The sequence below is a fragment of the Mesoplodon densirostris genome, chromosome 3 (genome assembly GCF_025265405.1).
Source record: "Mesoplodon densirostris isolate mMesDen1 chromosome 3, mMesDen1 primary haplotype, whole genome shotgun sequence".
Lineage (NCBI taxonomy): Eukaryota > Metazoa > Chordata > Mammalia > Artiodactyla > Ziphiidae > Mesoplodon > Mesoplodon densirostris.
In genome coordinates this window covers 153,725,839-153,744,664 of record NC_082663.1, presented here as the reverse complement: position 1 = coordinate 153,744,664, position 18,826 = coordinate 153,725,839, and the positions used below count along the sequence as shown (strand labels likewise).

The 18,826-nt window shown below is 51.0% G+C and overlaps 3 protein-coding genes across 5 annotated transcripts; 1 reads left to right on the top strand and 2 right to left on the bottom strand.

Annotated features, from left to right (window-relative positions):
* Nucleotides 1-961: 961 nt before the first annotated feature.
* HIGD2A (HIG1 hypoxia inducible domain family member 2A) lies at nt 962-1,926 on the bottom strand. Its single transcript, XM_060094838.1, has 2 exons — nt 1,734-1,926; nt 962-1,379 (listed from the first exon to the last, which is right to left on the bottom strand). The coding sequence occupies exons 1-2, from the start codon at nt 1,885-1,887 to the stop codon at nt 1,213-1,215; spliced, it is 321 nt and encodes a 106-aa protein (XP_059950821.1). The 5' UTR covers nt 1,888-1,926; the 3' UTR covers nt 962-1,212.
* A 154-nt stretch (nt 1,927-2,080) lies between these two features.
* NOP16 (NOP16 nucleolar protein) lies at nt 2,081-6,720 on the top strand. The gene is made up of 5 exons (XM_060092446.1): nt 2,081-2,276; nt 2,367-2,475; nt 3,608-3,677; nt 5,412-5,518; nt 6,266-6,720. Exons 1-5 carry the CDS (start codon nt 2,170-2,172, stop codon nt 6,407-6,409), a joined length of 537 nt encoding a protein of 178 aa, XP_059948429.1. The 5' UTR covers nt 2,081-2,169; the 3' UTR covers nt 6,410-6,720.
* Nucleotides 6,721-8,587: 1,867 nt separating this feature from the next.
* On the bottom strand, nt 8,588-18,358 carry ARL10 (ADP ribosylation factor like GTPase 10). Of its 3 annotated transcripts, XM_060094835.1 has the most exons (5): nt 18,073-18,354; nt 17,266-17,467; nt 14,222-14,397; nt 11,934-12,111; nt 8,588-11,328 (listed from the first exon to the last, which is right to left on the bottom strand). In XM_060094835.1, the coding sequence occupies exons 1-4, from the start codon at nt 18,253-18,255 to the stop codon at nt 11,938-11,940; spliced, it is 735 nt and encodes a 244-aa protein (XP_059950818.1). In that variant the 5' UTR covers nt 18,256-18,354; the 3' UTR covers nt 8,588-11,328; nt 11,934-11,937. The 3 variants fall into 3 exon arrangements, with proteins under 3 accessions (XP_059950818.1, XP_059950816.1, XP_059950819.1); XM_060094833.1 differs by having other exon boundaries at nt 8,588-12,111; nt 18,073-18,352; XM_060094836.1 differs by lacking the exons at nt 8,588-11,328; nt 11,934-12,111 and adding an exon at nt 12,133-12,745 and having other exon boundaries at nt 18,073-18,358.
* Between the last annotated feature and the right edge of the window lie 468 nt (nt 18,359-18,826).

Below are 18,826 nucleotides of genomic sequence, written 5' to 3'. Positions count from 1 at the left end.
CTGACCTCACTTTAACTTGATTACCTCTGAAAAGACCCTATTCCCAAATAAGGTCACATTCTGAGGTTCTGGGGTTAGGACTTCACCTAATCTTTTTTTTTTTGGAGGTGGGGAGCCCACAACACCAACAGTTAAAAATAGTGGCCATCCTCTCTAGAAGTGCCATAGTCCTCACCACTTCGTATCTGTTCCTTGTGGAGGCCAAGGGTCACCACAAGTACTGCTTTACATTTATAATCTCTGTCTTACAGCTGAAAGAGCAGGGTGGGGGCAAGAAACTTAGCTGGCCTAAGTCATTCAGCTGGTGTTGAAATTGATGGAGTCACGGATGGAAGGAACCTGAATCCGAATCAACACTTTAGGGCTGACGGCAGACCAGGAACACCTGTTTGAGACTTTACATGAATGAGAAACTCATGAGTTGCCTCTCTTCTAGAGGTTGCTCAGGCCCCCAGCCTCCTTTTTTCCTTAACCATAAAACAGTAGGTGCTGCCACAAACCACTGGCAAGCTTTGGGATTATGCTTTATGCTCTTTCTGTTACACCAGGCTGCTTCTCTAAGCCTTAGTTTCCTGGTCCATAAAATGCATCAAGAACCAAGCTGAGATGGTCTAGATCAGTGGAGCCTTAGGTGTTCTCAGGAGGTGGGATTGGGGTCAGGAGCAGAAGTGGAGGGCAGAGCCCCCTGCCTCTGACAGAACCATGGCAGGCCTCATATGAAGGAAGGTTTTCTACTGAAAGTTTGAAAACTGTTGGAAAGATCAATTTTTTTTTTTTTCATATAACATCACTGTAGAGACTCTCTACTTTTAATAACTACCCCAGGGTGATTGTTACCAGGAAAGTTTGAGAATCAGTAGACTATTAGAATTCTAAGAGCCCTTGCAGTCTTTAGTCTGTTTTCTCCTAAAACCAAAGACCAAAAAGCATGGGGGTGAGACAGGGAATGAATTCACCAAACTACAAGTGGATCAGAGTTTATTAAGTAGGGAGTGGAGAAGGTGCAGCACAACTAGAAGTATGCAACACTCAAACTGAACCGAACCTGAGATTCCTGAAAAAAATCTGTCGGTTGCACAATTGGCCACTTCTGCCCCCACTGATACAGGGGCTTGTCAGGGGAGATGAGGGAATAATGCCAGTGGTAGGACCGGTGGTTGCTCCTGGAGCTGGGAACGATCTCCGCGGAGCTTTCAAGGCCAGGCCACCGACTCAGGGTCGAGATTTCAGAGTGGATGCAGCCAGACCCATCAAGATGGCTACGACCGTGAAGCCCTGGGCGGCGATTCGGGTGCGCATCATGAGCTGGGAGCGCTGGCTCTGACCCCGGTGGAAGCAGTAGAGGCCGTAGGTAAGGGCGGCCGCTGTGCCCAGGCAGCCTAAAGAAGCGACAAAGCAGGTGGGAAGCACCCTCCCCGCTTTGGGCTCCCGCCCCCAGGGTCAAAATCTCTAAACAGCAGCTGAGGAGTGGGGGCTATGGGGTGGAGTTGAGGTGGGAGGAGCTGGCCGAAGCAGGGGTCCTCCGCGTCAGAATCGGCCCCATCTCAGCGCCCCAATCCCGTCCAGCTCCTGCTCCAATCACCGCCCGGCCCCTCACCGCCAGGCCCCTTCGCTACATCTCTGGTCCACTCTCATTCCGGTCCCACCCTGGCGTCCCCGGCTCTCCCCGATTTCATTCCGCTCTACATCACTGTCTTCTTGGTCTACAGTACCTTTAGCGCCCGCTTGCTTACCTATGGGTACCATTGGGTTCTCGCGGGTCTTGCGAATGAACTTTTCCTTGAAGCTTTCCGAAGTGCTGTATACACTTGGACTAAAGCCCTCAATGACTGGGGGCTGCGATGGTTCAAAGGGTGCCTCCGGAGTGACAGTGCCAGGAGTCGCCATGTTTCAGGATACAGCAGTAGGAGAAAAATCCGGACGCTAAACTCCGCCTCCTGATGAGGTCATCAAAGGGGCGGTGAAAAGGACTTTGCTCAGTGTTGTACGCAGGTGTAATCCCTCATGGCACTCTGGGAGTCGTAGTAATCAGTCCGCTGTCGCTGCGTGGAGGACTACATTTCCCCAAAGCCTGCGAAACCACGCGATCACTAGCCGGAAGGAGTCGCTACACGAGGTACTTGGAGTGAGAGGCACCGACTCTGAGTTAGCCGTGCTGGGGTCAGCGCGATGCCTAAAGCCAAGGGGAAGACCCGGAGGCAGAAGTTCGGTTATAATGTTAACCGGAAGCGTCTGAACCGGAATGCTCGACGGAAGGCAGCGCCGCGGATCGAATGGTGAGGGGACCAAGGTTCAGGAGGCTGGGGGGCTCAGGCGGGACAGCCGGCGAGATGATGGTTACGCGATCGCCCTCTCTTTTCCCGTAGCTCCCACATCCGACATGCCTGGGACCAGACCAAATCGGTGCGGCAGAACCTGGCCGATATGGGTTTGGCTATGGACCCCAACAGGGCAGTGCCCCTTCTTAAGAGAAAGGTAGTGACGTGGTAGGGTCCCGGCCCTTGCCCTCCACCTCCAGCTCCCCCCCGCCCCCCACCCCCGCCATACTTAGCTGGGTTTCAGAACTTAATCCTGTCTATTATTACCTCCCTCACGCCTTTTCTGGGTTTGCGATTTCCCCACAGCCAACTCGGCCAGGCTGTACTCCCTCCCCCAGCACACGTTGGACCTGGGTTGGAGCTTCCCCTTTCCTTCTGCACTTACTTTTTTCCCTCTGAAATTTAACTGTTTGGGTCCCTTGGCATCTCAGCCATATTTTCCAGAATTTATCTTTTTCTGCCCTTAACTTTCCTAATAAGGAGTTTGGAATCTTTGCTTACTGTTCCTTACACCTTTCCTCAGTTATCCAATCGTCCTTGGTCTGAGGCTTCCTTAGGGGTAGTTTTTCCCAGGGCTAATTTCTCCGGAATAATTCTTTTTCTGGACCGCTCTCAAAAATAGCACCCCTTTTCACTCAGTAACTTCTTTCCTGCTTTATTTTAATTCATTGGCACTTGTAAATACTTGATGGTATATTATATTGTATATTTGTTTATTGTCTGTGCCTCTTTCCCCCAACATAATCTCCTGTTCCATTCACTACTAAATCCTGTGGTGCTTAGGATGTGACTAGTGCTCAATAAATAGTTAACCTAATGAATGGGCTTGCTGATAGGATTTGTCCCATTGCCTTCAGGCATGTTTCTTTTTATCCCTTCATGCCAGAAGAAAATGGCGCTACTGTTTCTTGAACAGTTATGAAGCTATAGCCAAGCACCGTCAGCTTGCTCCTCTGCATAAGAGATGTCTGACATCTCTCCCTCATTGTAAAATATAAAGTGCTTTCACGTGCATTGTTTCATTTGCTAACCGCACAGTTAAGTGAGGCAGGCAAGTGGTATTATACCCATTTTATAGTTAGGTACAGAAAGATGAATTGCTTATTTGAGCCTCTTGGGAACCACGAAGCTTCCAGGGCATTAGTTCTTTTTGTCATCTATTCTTGCCTTTGTGGAGGGATCCTTGTGGGTAATGCAGTTGTGTTGGGATGGGCAGGAGCCTTTAGAATTTCCCTTCATCCAGGATCTTTTCCTTTGTCTCCTGGTCTCACGGTCTGTGTTCTCTGCAGGTAAAGGCCCTGGAAGTGGACGTGGAGGAGGGGCCTAAGGACCTCATGCGGAAGCCCTATGTGCTCAATGGTGGGTGTGGGCCACATTCCTCTAGGTCACCATCCTGCTCAGTTAGAGCTGGAAAGGACCCTCAGATGTTCTCATTTCACAGATGGAGAAACTGAGGTTCAGAGGGAAAAAGTGAGCTGGTCTAGGGCTCAGCTTGCAGAGTTAGGACTGTGTCCCGGCTGAGACATTTTCAGTCTACTGGCTAAGCTCCAGTGTGTGAAGGGAGGTCAGAGATGTTCAGGGAGGATGTAAGTAGTGCCTGAGAGGACAGAAGAGGAAACGGTAAGTCTCAGGCACACATTCAGCTTCTTATGAGCTTAAGGATGAACAGATTTTTTTAAAGGTTCCACCATGTAATCTTTACAACGATAAATCCAATTTTATGTATATTAAGGCTATAGAGACTGAATATTAAAACAGAAGAGGGTGAATTCTGCAGGGAAGCAGGAATACTCTGGAATATTCTACCCATCCTTCCTCTTTCCTGTCTGTGATTTTTAACAGTTCTCCTAAAGTTTAAAGTATCTGAATGACCAGACATTTGATACAGAATTCTGTGAGTTCCTGTCTGTAGTCTATTTTAATGATTCTTGTAAGAGTTACTGACTGCACAGGACTGTATATACAAAATCGTGTGTACTCTCTGTAGTCAAAACTAATCTTAAAAAGTTTTACAATTAATTCTTTTTTTTTTTTTTTTTTTTCTTTTTGCGGTATGTGGGCCTCTCACTGTTGTGGCCTCTCCCGTTGCGGAGCACAGGCTCCGGATGCGCAGGCCCAGCGGCCATGGCTCACGGGCCCAGCCGCTCCGCGGCATATGGGATCCTCCCAGACCGGGGCACGAACCCGTATCCCCTGCATCGGCAGGCGGACTCTCAACCACTGCGCCACCAGGGAGGCCCTACAATTAATTCTTTAATTTAAAAAATTTTAATTCTGGTTAAAAAGTACATAAAATTTACCATGTTAATCATTTTAAAATGTATAGCTCAGTAGTGTTAAGTATATTCACATTGTCTTGCAACAGAACTCCAGAACTTTCATCTTGCACGACTGAAACTCTTTACTCATTAAACAATAATGCCCTATTCTCCCCTCCCCGCAACTCATGGCAACCAAGTTAAAGATAATTTTGACTATAAGCAATTTTAGCACCTAACCCCGGATAAGATTTGACTACCTCATTTCCATGAGGTAGCTATTTTTCTCCCTTCATAGATGAGGAATGGGGGAGTATTTACCTAGCTATTTTAGGTGTGAGGCCATTATTAGAGCTTGGCTTTTCCCCTCACATGGAGTAGAGAGGTGCCTCAGGCCCTAGTTCTTACAGCTTGAGTTCTCATTTATTCACACCTTTCCATTTCACATATTGTTATTAACTCTTCAAGAGCTTCTCAGAGAGTTTTAGAGCTGGAAGGGAGCCCTGTTCTGTGGACAGGCACTGCATCTTCATCTCTGTCCCCAGGACCTGGCACTAAGTAGAGATTTTTAGTTTGGTGCCTTTCTTTCACCCATCTGAGGCCCAAAGAGCAGTGACTTGCCTTTCAGTTCATTGCCATACTGATAGATGCTTGTGCCATAGACAGAGCCTGGACACTGAGGGGCTAAAAAGAAGTTTCTAGCACTGAATTTGCAGATGGAAAAGCTCATCAGATGGTTGGTGTAGCAACTCTTGTGGCTTGGGATTGACTGAGCAGCTCAACTTGTGCAGGAAGCAAAGCCTCATTCCCTGTCTCTTGGCTTCTCTCAACCCAGACCTGGAGGCAGAAGCCAGCCTTCCAGAAAAGAAAGGAAATACGCTATCTCGGGATCTCATTGACTATGTTTGCTACATGGTGGAGAACCATGGGGAGGACTATAAGGTGAGTGGCTTAGGCCTGGCAGGAGGAACCACTTGGGCCCTTTGGGAAGGTACCCTGGACCATTCAGGGTCTGATACGCTTGGCTATTGCCTGTTTCCTGAGACTGAGTGGAAATAGAGAGGAAAGACCCTAAGAAATGGATGCCATTGACAGAATGCTTATAATTGGATAGACTGAGTGGCCTGTGGTTCATATTGCACTCATTAATATGTTTTGCTTGCATGGTATTTTTATTAGTCAACTTGATCTACAGGTGACCCTTGAACAACTTGAGAGTTAATCTGTCTATATTTATAGCTGGTCCTCCAAGTCTGCGGTTCCTCACATCTAGGGATTCAACCAACCATGGACCATGTAGTGCTGTAGTATTTACTACTGAAAAACATCCGTGTATAAGTCGACCCATGCAGTTCACATCTCTGTTGTTCAAGGGTTAACTGTAGTTGCCATTTTAATTATCGGAGGTTTCAAATAAAAGTCCTTATTTTTGGCTTCTCCTAAAAATGGAAAGATCTGGGTTCACTGGACCCCCGTGCCCAGGTGGGATCAGTTGGCGATGGATGGAGAATGAGCTACTCAGCTGGTCCCAGCTCCTGCCTAGTCCCTGAGGGCATTTCCCCACATACACTATGGCTTTTGAGGTGAGGAATCTGAACCTCAGGGATGGGAAGTAGCTTGCCCAACTCAAGGCTAGGATTTGAACCTTGCCTGTCCAGCCTTCTTCAAGTGGCCCTTCTCCCTTCTTAGGCTATGGCCCGGGATGAGAAGAATTACTATCAAGATACCCCAAAACAGATTCGGAATAAGATCAACGTCTATAAGCGTTTTTACCCAGCGGAGTGGCAAGCGTTTGTCGATTCGTTGCAGAAGAATAAGATGGAGGTTGAGTGACTGGTTTACACCTGCCCCAGGTTGAGGCTTCCTCCTGGACCAGAGAAGCTGAACCAGGGTTTAAGGCAAGGAGAGGTGTGCGGCTACAGATGAGGCTAGCCAAACCCCATGGAATCAAAAGGTTGCAGCGCACACATACACACACACACACACACAAAATCTCTCTCACACTTCCCTTTGGGGAAGGCACTGTCTCCCAGAGGCTTCAATTTATGTTCTTCTGGAGTCTCTGGGAAAAGCCAGAACCTGCTGTTTTCAGAGTGGGTGGTTTGTTTGAATATAGTCTGTGTACAATAAAATACAGTATTTTACTTCTCTGATGGTTTTGATTTGCCCCTCCCAGCCAAGCCCTGGGGCTGCCCCTGCAAAAACCTACTCAGCCAAGGTAAAGAGGCCATTCAGCCCTTTTTGCTCCATATTCACATGCCCTTCTAGGCACAGCCTCCCTCTTCTCCCGTTCTGGTTCCACTGCTCTCTGCCTTGGTTTCCTGCATAGCAGTGCCACTAACGCTTCTACAGAAGCCTGCTGGGAACCCTCGGCTGCTTGGGAGGGGCTTCCAGTGCTTGCCTCACCCCAGGCTGGGGGCTGGTGGACCGGTTCTCCATGGCCCTGGTCTGAGGCCAGCTGTGGCTCAAGTGCCAGAGGGTAAGAAGCTGTATAGCTGCCTCCTGGTCTGTCTTCAAGTGACCTGCCTTTGCTACTTGTCTTTCCTGAAGGGAGTCTGAGGCCCCTAAACCTGCTTTCTGAGACCGTCTGGGGACTGCTGAATACCACTATGCTGTGTGCCAAGCACTGGGCTACACACTGCATGGCCATTCCTTGGGGCCAGGCCTGCCTAATTCGGTGGCACGGCTGGTATGTAGCAGGATCACAAAGTGTGCGGTGGGTGCTGGGCATTTTCTTGTCTTGATACATTATCCTCAGTTATTAATAATACAGAAAACCTCTGTTCCTAAGCTTTCTCCTTAAAGCACATAAACTTTGTCTCCTCACTGCTCTGGAAAAGAAGGGCTTATTTTTGTTGTTGTTGTTTTTTGCGGTACGCGGGCCTCTAGCTGTTGTGGCCTCTCCCGTTGCTCCATGGCTCACTGGCCCAGCCGCTCCGCGGCACGTGGGATCTTCCCGGACCTGGGCACGAACCCGCATCCCCTGCATCGGCAGGCGGACTCTCAACCACTGTGCCACCAGGGAAGCCCAGGGCTTATGTTTTTACATAGAACATTTCACATAAAACCCTGTAAGGTTGTGTGGTATCCTCATCTTGCAGGTAAGGAAACAGGCTTGAGGCATTAACGTGGGGTTTGAAGTCAAGTCTGCACGATGACTAATCCTAGACTTTCTCTTGCTGACCTTCTCTTTGGACCCTGAAGGCAGCCCACCTGTCCCACACCATTAAGGCAGGCTGGAAACTAGACAGAAACCACCCATCATCAGATCTGGCCTGCTAGACTCCAGCAGTGACTGGCCATTGTGAACACCTCGAGCACAGCCTTTATGATTTGAGTCTGCAGCAGAGCTCCTGGGGGCCTTCGTGATTTGGCCTCCTAACTTCTGCCCTTCACAGCATTCCAAATTCAGGACCTTCGACCAGGCCGGGCCCTTAAACCTTGTTTCTTCACCCAGTTCAGGTGCCAAGTTCAGGAAGTCTTCCATACCACTTTCCTCTGCCCCCAGGCTGGAGTTCCCATGCCCCAGACTTCCTGTAGCAGTACCTATCACAGTCATAACTACCTTTTAGTCTGGTTGACATTCTCTACCAGACTGGGCTTGAGTGCAGGGACCTTGTCTGGGAATCCCAGAGCCCAGCCCAAGGCAGATACTGGGGGAATGCTTGTGAAATGGCGCCGCCTGCATTCTGACCTCTGGCATGGAGGCACTCAAAAGATGTTCTCGCTCCCATTTCTACGCCTAGCTCTGGCCCCGACAGCTAGAACTCCTCTCAAGAAAGGGTTTGGGTTCCTCCCCAAAAGTACTGAATTAGGCCAAAGCTGATGTTCCTTAACCCCCCGCCCCACCCCCTTGTGGACTGAAGGGCCAGGGAACAGGAACTTGCTGTTTGACACGCTGTGTCACAGGAAGTGTCCTGGGACCACCCTCCATAGCTGCCCCTCACGAACTATAAGCACCAAGCACACTCAAAATCAGAATTTATGTGAAACCACATCCAAATTTTTTGCGTTTATTGTATACCTCAAACAGCCACCAGCATTCCATCTTATGCAGTTTGTGGGTCCGTGTTCACAGGGCATAGGCTGGGACAGCAAGGCTCCTTTACTTCGGATCTTTGATGGCAATCTTCCCCTTGTCCCTTAATGGGCCCACCTCCTGGAGGCAGCGGGAAAACTTGGAGGTTCCCCTTTTCAGTTACTAGAAAGAACTTAGAGGATGTGGGAACACACAGCAAAGATGAGAGGCAGACTGCCCAGGTCTGAGGTCTGGGGCAGGATGAGGACGACGATGGACACCACAGGCGAGTTTTAGCAGCTGGTTCGAGATGCTGGCAGTTGATACTAAACTAGCATAAGAACAAAATTTCCTAAAGGCAAGTGGAAACATTTTTCTGGAGAACCTGGGGTTTCATTCAGACAGACAGGCTAGAGTTGTGAGATTTTTCATCAGCATTTCTCTGCAGAGGATTGGGAGGCCAGGATGGACTAACTTCACCTCCTCCCCAGTCCTTACAGCTGGATACCAATGTGTCAGTGCAAGCTTGCAACGGGCAGTTCTGGGTGCCAAGAAGTGCCAGAGGAGGCTTCTTAGAATAGGCGGCCAGTCCGAGGTGATGGTCCCAGCAGCCTCAGGATCCCTCTTGCCTAGACCATCCACATGTCCAAGCTCTGGGCCAGGCTGGCCTCTCTTCAGAGGGATAGCAGCAGGTCAGAAGCCATGGTTTCATTTAAATAACTCTTAAGAACAGAAGGCCCTAGAGCCAGGGTAAGTGATCCAGGCACAGATTCAACCAGCAAGTAGGTGCGGAAACTTCCTTCCCATGTGAAGTGGGCACTGTATGGTCTTCATTAGAATATGAGAGCTGCCCAGCCATTCACTCCCTATTCCAAAGCTCAGGTAGAGTCAGGGCAGTAGGGGGAACACAGCGTCACCCGGACTAGTCAGGAACCTCACTTTGAGATGAACAACTCCAGGTAATGACTGGTTCCCTGAAGCAGTCATCTGGGCTCCAGAACCAAAGTCACATTCAGGAACAACTAGGTAAGAGCACCACAAGGCCAGGCAGTTAGCTGTTCTTAAGAAAGGCCTTTCCCCCACTTTGCCCAATCTGGTCCTGGTAGGAACTGGAGCAGTTGAGTACTGTTTGCCACCTCGCCAGGACAGGCCAGCAGCTCCACATGCGAGGCACAGCCACAGGCCAAAAGAACGTCTATACACTCTGTGCAAGTACCAGGGCGTGGCACACTGGACCTTCAGTGCTCCTCAGTGGTGTTCTGGTGTGCCACTGGGACCTGTCAGTTCTGAGAGTGGTCTTTGAAAGTTGCTAAAGTACATATAGTTAAACTCTAGTCAAGTTCACCTCCCCACAGTGGGGACTTTAAAAACTGTACTACATAGTGATACTCATTAGACCAAAGGCAGATCTTAATTAGTAGAAAAGGGTGCCCCCCTCAACAATGCTGGCTCCAAAGGTAACTTTTAAGTACTAGAGGACGAGGTGGAGTTCATAGAACAGAGAAGTCAAGTCTCCCAACCTTCTAATGGCGAAATGAAAAGTGTCAGCAGAGCTTCAAAGTCTACTCTAAAACCCAAGTCATTCCCGAAATATTTAAAATAAAATCAGTCAAATCACTTCTTAAAGCAGAAAGTTAATCAGAATTTCAAAGAAAGTGATGCTGTTCTGAGACATCTACAGCCCACCTTCCCGGCCTGCCCCTCTTGCACCGGCCACAGCATGGAACTGCAGCACAATGAGTAAATGTCAAATGAAACAAAGGCACATAATCTCTATTCTCCATTAAAAAGCAAACTGAGTTGGATATCTCCTTGAAAAAAAGGCCCATTTGTGGAGGTGACAGTTCAGTGGCCCTGACAGACAAAAGACTCCTTCTTTTGCCTGCACTAAAGAGAAGTGTCAATACAGAGACAGTCCTTAAACTGGCTGATCACTGGAAACAGGAGAATCGTGGAATGTGTACTGGAGAGGACAGCAGAAATTCTGTCCAACTTTGCCTTAGCTGGGCAATCAGCAGGTCTAGAAAGGCTGAGTGATGTACCCAAGGCTACCCTGTTGGTTGGTTTGCTAATTCTCATTTCTTTTTATTTGGATAACTATGATGAAATTGTCTCTCCCAGAGTCATGTTACCTACACAGAGTTTGTGTCCCTTTGACTACTGGGCCAAGTGGTGGCGTTCAAGTTCATATGGATCATCGTGAAGTATTATGACATCAATTACAGCCACAGAGGGTCAGGGGAGTGCGAGCTCCGTCTCCACTGACACATGTAGCTTACCACGCTGTCATTCATGATTCCAGTTATTTTCCTCAAAGATCCAAATTTTCCATGACAGTCATCTGGGGTTTTAATAACAGCACCTAGAAACAGAGCCTAAACCTTGGCCTGTTCCTTTTATAAATAAATAAATAAATAAATGCAGTTTGGAGGTCAACATGCCGCTCCGCTGACAGTCTTCTTCCCAGGGACACAGGCAGGCTCCTTCCTTCCCCAGACTTATGTAAACATGGGCATTGGCACAGTTAGTGTAAGAGCAGCAGCTTCTGTCTCCAGATTTTGGTGGGGTGGGGGGCTGGGGGAAGCTTTCAATTTTTCTGATTAGCGGGTGAATACCACTTACTCTGTAGTCAAAAGGCTGGTGGGCCAGGCCTCAACCTCGGGGAAGCAGGGAGGTTTCAGAAAGCTCCTTGCTAGGATCTCTAGGTTCGTCCTTGAGCTTCTTATCTTCATGGCTGGGAAATACATCTCCAAGTTAGAAAAAAAACATAGAAATCACTTCTCTTTAAAAAGGATGGCCCTGGGGCCAGAGAGGGAGGGATTGCACAAGGCCATGAGCCAGCTGGGGTTGGAGGATAATGCAGGAGTGGGGGTCTGAGCTTACAGCGCACTGCCCAGAACCTGCCCACATTAGAGGGGTGTGAAGTCACCAGGAGGGAATGGTCTAGACTGGGCATACTTCGGACACCTACAAGGGTCCTCAACCACTGGGACCTAGAGGGTGGGGAGAACTAAGCCTGCTGAGCAGCTCACTGTACAGGTCAGAGGACGAGGCTGCCTTCCCTGGTGAGAGTGGGATTCACTCCCAGCCCAGAATGGGCAAGACACCGTTCTCTCCCACCCTCAGCCTCGCCCGCCTCCCTGCTTCAGCCTCATGGCTAGCTCACCAAGAAGGCTTCCATATGGTTCCTGGCCTTGCCCAGGCCCTGCTCTTGAGAGGGCGAGGAGGGGAGAAGGGAAGTGCTGCCACATAGCCTGTGCCCCAGGCCCCGGGCTGGGGATGAAGCAGCAGGAGGAGCAGAACTGGGGTCCCAGGGCTGGCTGATGAGCAGGTGGGTACCAGCCTAGGAGAGAAGCTCCAGGAGCAGTCTCCAGATGTGCACGGTGCCAGGATTTTCAAAGCCGGCTCCTGCAGGGGCAATGCTGGCTGCCAGGAGGAAGATTTCCCGCTGGTTATCAACAGCCTGAAGGCCCAGCTCCTGCTGCAGCTCCACCACACTCACGGCCTCACTCAGGTCCTGAGATGAAACAGAGATGTCAGGCGGGACTGACAGTGTTTCCCAACAACCCACCCTTGTCATCTATGAAATAAACTGTTCTTCAGCTCCCTGGGTAAACACTGGGGCCTAAGTTCTCTCATGGCCACTTGGTCTAAACTCTCTTCCTCATCTCTGACTTCCTTGGTATCCATCTCTTTCCACCCCGTCATTCTTACCCACAGCCACTGTGCTAAGAAAGAGCACTTCCTCTAAGTGAGGCACTGTGATAGGCACTTAATCTTACTTAATTCTCACAGTCCACACTTAACTGATGAGGAAATAAGCTCAGGGAGGTGAAGTCATTTAGCCAATGAAACAGTGATAAGTGGCAGAGCCAGGTTTCAAACTCAGGTTGGCTTGATGACCAAGTTTATAACCTTTATAGGGATCCTAGCTCAGTTTCCTAAACTTAATGGTGGAGAGATCTTACAGTAGGGTCACTTCCAGACAAGGGCCTTACCTTCCCTAGACTTCTAGAAACCCAGTGACGAGAAAAAGAAGCCACTACACAACATGGATGGTGATGGTACATTTTAATTTCAAGCCTGGCCCAAGATTAAAATGATTCTTCTTGGAGCAATTCATAGAGTGCTGGGACCTCAGGTGTTGTTTCCTGTAGGTTCAAGATCACTATAAATTATAGTTTATATACAAGATGATGATGTGATTCACTGTCTAAACTGGGGTACTTCTTTTTATTTTAATTAATTAATTAATTTTAACGTCTTTATTGGAGTCTAATTGCTTTACAATGTTGTGTTAGTTTCTGCTTTATAACAAAGTGAATCAGCTATACGTATGCGTATATCCCCATATTCCCTCCCTCTTGCGTCTCCCTCTCACCCTCCCTATCCCACCCCTCTAGGTGGACACAAAGCAGTGAAGTGATCTCCCTGTGCTATGCAGCTGCTTCCCACTAGCTATTTTACATTTGACCCTTCTAGGCGGTCACAAAGCACCGAGCACCGAGCTGATCTCCCTGTGCTATGCAGCTGCTTCCCACTAGCTAGCTATTTTACATTTGGTAGTGTATATATGTCACCGCTACTCTCTCCCTTTGTCCCAGCTTACCCTTCCCCCTCCCCATGTCAAACTGGGGTACTTCAGAGACTCAAAGTAGGTACTATTCATAGTTATACCAGAGCAACAGGCATAAATGGGGGCTGTCCCAGGCAGACCAGGACATATGGTTACCCTATTTATAAATGACTGTCAAGTATTTCCTGATAGGCAGGGGGGAACCTGAGTTCAAAGATGGACAGCCTCTCTCCAAGCCAGGCTGGAAACATGCCCCACAGCTATCAGGACCATGGGCACAGGCCACATGAAATATGACAGGACTCTGTACTGTGGCAGAGAATGGCATCTTAAGTGTGTGATGCCGAGACTTGCTGGGCCAGGAGAGGTAGAGTGAAGAGCAGGAACTTTGAGGAAGATCTAAGCTCAACTCCTGGCTTTGCCACATACCAGCTGTAACTTTGGGCTAAGAGCAAGGCCTATAGTGGGGTTTTTGTAAGACTGAAGTGAGGTCACGATTACCGGGTGCTTAGCACGCTGTAAACACACAATAAATGTTAGTTCTTCTTATTATTTAATCTGTTAAACTTCTTATCACTTCCTAGCTGTAGCTCTCTGATCTAGAGTCAGAAATCATATGGACATAAAAGAGTGGAAAAGGTGCAGGTTTTGGAGTTAAGACATTCCAATTTTACTATTTTCAAGGTGTACAAAATTTCTCTGAGCTTCAGATTCCCCATCTGTAAAATGGAGAGTATCCCATATCTTGTAGGGTGAACACAAGCATAATATGAAATGTTATTTGAAACCACACCTGGGAAATAGTGGACACTTAATAATAATTTTTCTCATTTCTCCAGGATGACAAATGACAGGCAAAGAGGAAGGCAGAGAGAGGATGAGGATTAGGAATGAGAAAAGAGCACAGGTAGCAGAGGTGGGGGACAGTTTCTCAGCTAAGCGTTGCAGGTCATGGGCCTGGGCCCAAATACCTCTCCAGTGCTCCCTGCCCCTGTCCAGGCATCTGTGGATCAAGCCCGCCTGGACTGAGCCGGCCTCCCATGGCCCTCACCTGCTTGTTGGCCACGATGACGACAGGCAGGTCAGGGTCCTTGTCCAGTAGCTTGTGCAGCTCCTGTCGGGCCCAGGGCAACCGCAGCCGGTCAGCCGAGTCCACCATGAACACCAGCACGTCCACTTCATTCACAAACTCCTTCCAGTAGAAGCGCAGATTCTGGCTGCCACCGACTGAGGAGAGGCCAGGGGCCAGCTCAGAGCCTTCCTGGGCCCTGGCTCTCTACATATAGCCTGACCCCACCCCACTTCCTGCCTTCCAAGGCTCCACTGGCCAGGAGCAAGGGAAAGTCCACAGGTTCCAGAGCCAATAAGACCTGGGTTTAGCTCCAGCTCTGACAACTAGGTCACCCTGCACAGGTCGCTACCTCCGAGCATCAGTCTCCTCCTTACTGAACTTACCTAACAGGTTGCAGCAAAACCCAAAGGTACCACATGCAATGCACCTTTCACAGGACTGGTGTATACTATATGCTCAATAAATAGTACTCTGGTTCTTTCTCCTGGGCTGCCTTGCCTCCTCCCAAATCCTAGCTTCCTCCTGGGTCAGTGGCAGCTGTGGTCAGCAGCCAGGACTCCCTGCCCTGCCTGTGCACAGCCATTCTCCATTCGGCTTCTCTTGTTCAGTCTAGTCGCCCCATTTTCTTTCCTTGGAAACACCATACTCAATAGTGTCACCAAGTGGCTGCCCAAGTAGCACCCCCAACCTGGGTTATTCCTGTTCCCCTCTGTCCCTCTGCAAAGTCCCCACTGGTCATCCTGCATCCTAGTGTTTCTGGTTATACTTCTGACACTTGTGGGCTCTAAGCTCTTTGAGAGTTAGAGCTATTTATCTCTGGATCCCCCCAAAGCCCTCAGCACAATGCCTGGCACATAGCAGGCACTCAACAAGTATATACTGAGTGCTTACTAGGTGCCAAGCACTGATCTGGGTGCTGGAGATACAGAGGTGAGCAAGGCAGGCAGGGGCCCTGCTCTCAAGGAGCTCCCTCCGTAACCAGAAACAACACAGCAGTAACACATAAACACATTCCACAAAGGAAGGAAGTAAAACAGAAAAAGTGAAAGGGGCGGGGTGGGGTGGTTGTATGTGCTGGTGGCTTTGGACTGGTTGGTCTGGGAAGGTGGTCTAAGGAGGCAGCATGTGAGCTGAGTCTGGGATGACGAGAAGGAGCTGGTCATGAGATGAGGCAGAGAGCAGCATCATAGGCAGTGGGCAGAGCAAGATCCATGTGTTCGAGAAGCAGAAGGCTGATGCGCCGCCAGAAGGGGAGAGGAGGAAGCCATGACCAGCAAGGCTGCCCAGGGCTGGACCACACAGGGCCTGTAAAGCCACAGTGAGCCTGTGGGGAGCCCCTTAAGCATTTTAAGCAAGAATGACATGATCTGATATGGGTTTCTGAAAGATACCACTGGCCAACACTGAGGACAGAAGTGGAAGCAGGAAGACCTGCAAGGAGACTCTTGTAGTCCTGACTGGTGACCATGGCTTGGACCAATTAGGCAGAGATGGAGGTGGGGAGAAGTGAACAGACGCAGACTCTACTGGAGGATAAAGCTGACAGAACTAGCTAATAATATGGATATAGGAGGTGTGGGGAAGGGAAAAGTCATCAAAAATGCACAAAGTGCTCACTCTCAGCTGGGCTCCAGGCCAGGCACTGTAGGAGACCACAGTGAAGTGAGTGCTGTGGGAGGGGAAAGCCCCAGGACTTGAATGGGAGATCTGGGTTTGAATCCAGGTTGGGTGACCTTACTGAGCCTGGGATGTTAACAGGGCAGACCCCTGGGTAACATGAAAACACCAAACCCCTTCTTCCAAGGTGGAGGGAGGGGGATACTGTCTCTGCCAGACAGAGTGGGCCTCAAGTGCAGAACCCCCACTTGAATTTTCTGTGTCCCTGGCACAAGAGATGGAGGCAGGGAAAGCTTGTTGAAAGGACTGAATCTCAGGTGAATGTCAACGTTTGCTACAGTCAGGGAGAAAAGATGTAGCCAGGGCAGGCTAGCAGGCAAGGCCCTGAGACCAGAGGAACTGGGCCCATTCAGGCCAAAAGCCAGGCCCTCAGAGTCCGATCCCACCACTTTAGGACTTAACAAAACCACCTAGTCTTTATGGTCTGAGTCCTTTGGCTGGCAGGAAGGCTACCCGTCCATCCCCGCTGAGTCTGTGGCTGGACACAGGTGGTTAAGTACTGCTGCGCTCTCAATACCCTCTCTCCCATCCTCTCCTGGGATCCCAACAGGCCTAACACTGAGGGCAGGAGGATGCTCAGACCCTCTCGGATCACTCACTCAACAAGCTCTCCCAGGTACCTGATTGGGGCTGGGCCCTAGGGGCCAGAGCTGGATCGGATTTATCGGTGCCCCAGATGCCTAGTCAGGGACACAAGGTGGTATATGGCAAACACTGCAGCAGGAGGAGCTCTTAACCTAGCCCAGGGGTCAGAGAAGGCTTCAGAGGGATATCATGTTTGACCTAAATCTTGAAGGATGAGCAGCAGTTTAACAAGGGAAGAAGGGCTTTCCGGACTGGGGGAACAGTGTGCATGCAAAGCACAGAAGATTAGAAAGAAAACAGCAAGCACCCTTCAGAAACAAGCACTGTACATGGTGCTTAACATCGAGAGCCCAGAGCCAGATAGTCTGCATTAGCTGACCGGCAAGCTGCGTGAGCTTGGATAAATTATTTTACTTTCTGGGCCTCCTTTCCTCACATATAATGAAGGTGATAACTGTTTCCGGTTTTATGGAGTTGCTGGGAGGGTTTTTAAAGTGATGTCTGTCAAGGGCTTGGCATACTGGAAACTTTAGTTGTTAGTATCTCAGTGTTAGGCATGTGGGCTGCAGTGAGGGTGAGGGACAGGGGTCGACCAAGCCAGAGTACAGAGCTTGGACTATATCTTGTGTCGCAGGGAGGCGTGGGAAGGACTTTCTACAGGGGCGTGTCCTGCTTAGATAAAAAGCCACGGCTTGGGTCCAGCTGAGATGATGGGGAGACAGCGGGAGTGTGTGTGTGTGGTGGGGGGAGGGTCTGCTCACTCTCCAGCAGGTCCACCTCGAAGTTCTTGGTGGGGAGCCGCACGGAGTTGAAGCCCCAGGTGGGGATGTGGCCTTCCAGCGGTGGCTTCCCGGCCAGCACGCGCAGGAACGTGCTCTTCCCAGAGCCATCCAGCCCCAGCACCAGCACCTCGCGCTGCTCCAACTCCTCCAACGCCGGCTCCTCGTCCGCCTCGTCCTCGGGCTGTGGGGCACGGGTCAGGCTGCAGTCGGCACTCTCCCGCCTGACCCTTCCCCATAGAAGACCGAAGGCCCAAAGCGCCCATCCCCGCCCTGCCGCCGTTAAGGGGCAGCAAGACCCGCTCTGCTGCAAAGGGACGAGCGGGGCCTCAGGAGTCCTGAGTCTCAAGACCCGTTCTTCAGGTTTTTCCTGAGTGACCTCGGGCAAATTCCTACCCCTCGCGGAGCGTCAGCCTCCTCAGACTGACAATCCCCACATCCCACAGCGGAAGGAACCACCGAGTCCGGGTAACGCTCAAATGAACCGCGCGGGCCGGATGAGGGGGCGGAGGGCCTCTCCCGGCATCCCGCGGCCCGCGCGTACTGCGCAGGCGTCGGGCGGGCGCGGGCCCGACAGGCTCTGGCTGCCTGGAGGAAGCCCTAGGCCTACGGCGGCGCAGCATACCACACTCCCCCAAACGCCCACCCGTTTCTCGGTTCTGGGACTCCCGGCCGCCCGACGCGCGCCCACCCGCACGAGGCCTGCGGCGTCAAGCTCCCGCCCCGCAGGGCTGCGGTCACACCCCTCGGCTGCGCGCGCGTTGGCGCAGATCCCCTCCAGGTACTCACGTCCCATTCGTCCCACTCCGGAAGGCGGGCAGGCTCCGTGCCCCACCAGGCTTCGTCTCCGTCCCAGCGCCGCTCCCGTCCGCGGCCGAAGTAGGTCTTCCAGAGGATGAAGATCACCGAACCGAGCACGGCCGCCGCGCCACCCAGCGCCAGCACCAACGGGCTTAGCGGCCGCGGCGCCATCGGGCCGGGCGAGGGGCGCGGGTGCCGGCTGCACAGGCCGAGCCAGCCGGCCTACCGAAAATGGCCCCGCTGCGAACTGCCTCGGCCGCGCCCACCCACCCAACCGAGCCCCGCACTACAAGCCCCACAATGCACCGCCGCTGTCGCGACAGGCCGCCCGCGCCCTGGCGGCTGGAGCGGGGGCGCTGGCCGGAGCGCGAGGACCTCCCGCCCACTCTGCAAGGTGCGGTGTGGAGCGAGAGGCTGTGCCTGGGCAGGACAAGAGGCGGTGATACTGGCATCTACCGAGCACTTGCTGTGTGCCAGGGGGTTAGCTCACAGCTGTTCTAGGTTACCCCTTAAAACAGTGCCTCTTAGAAGGGAAAGCCGAGGCCCAAGCCACACCGTAGTGCTTTGGTGAAGCCTGCATTCAAACCCAGGCGATCTGTTTCCTGGATCCCTCAAGATCTCGGATAGGAATTCTATGGGATGGCAGGTTATGGAGTGCAGAAACAGGACTGGAACCCAGGTCCCTGACTGTTAGTACTCTCTACCCTGCCTTGGCTGCTGCCTGGTTCCCAGGATTCTGCTC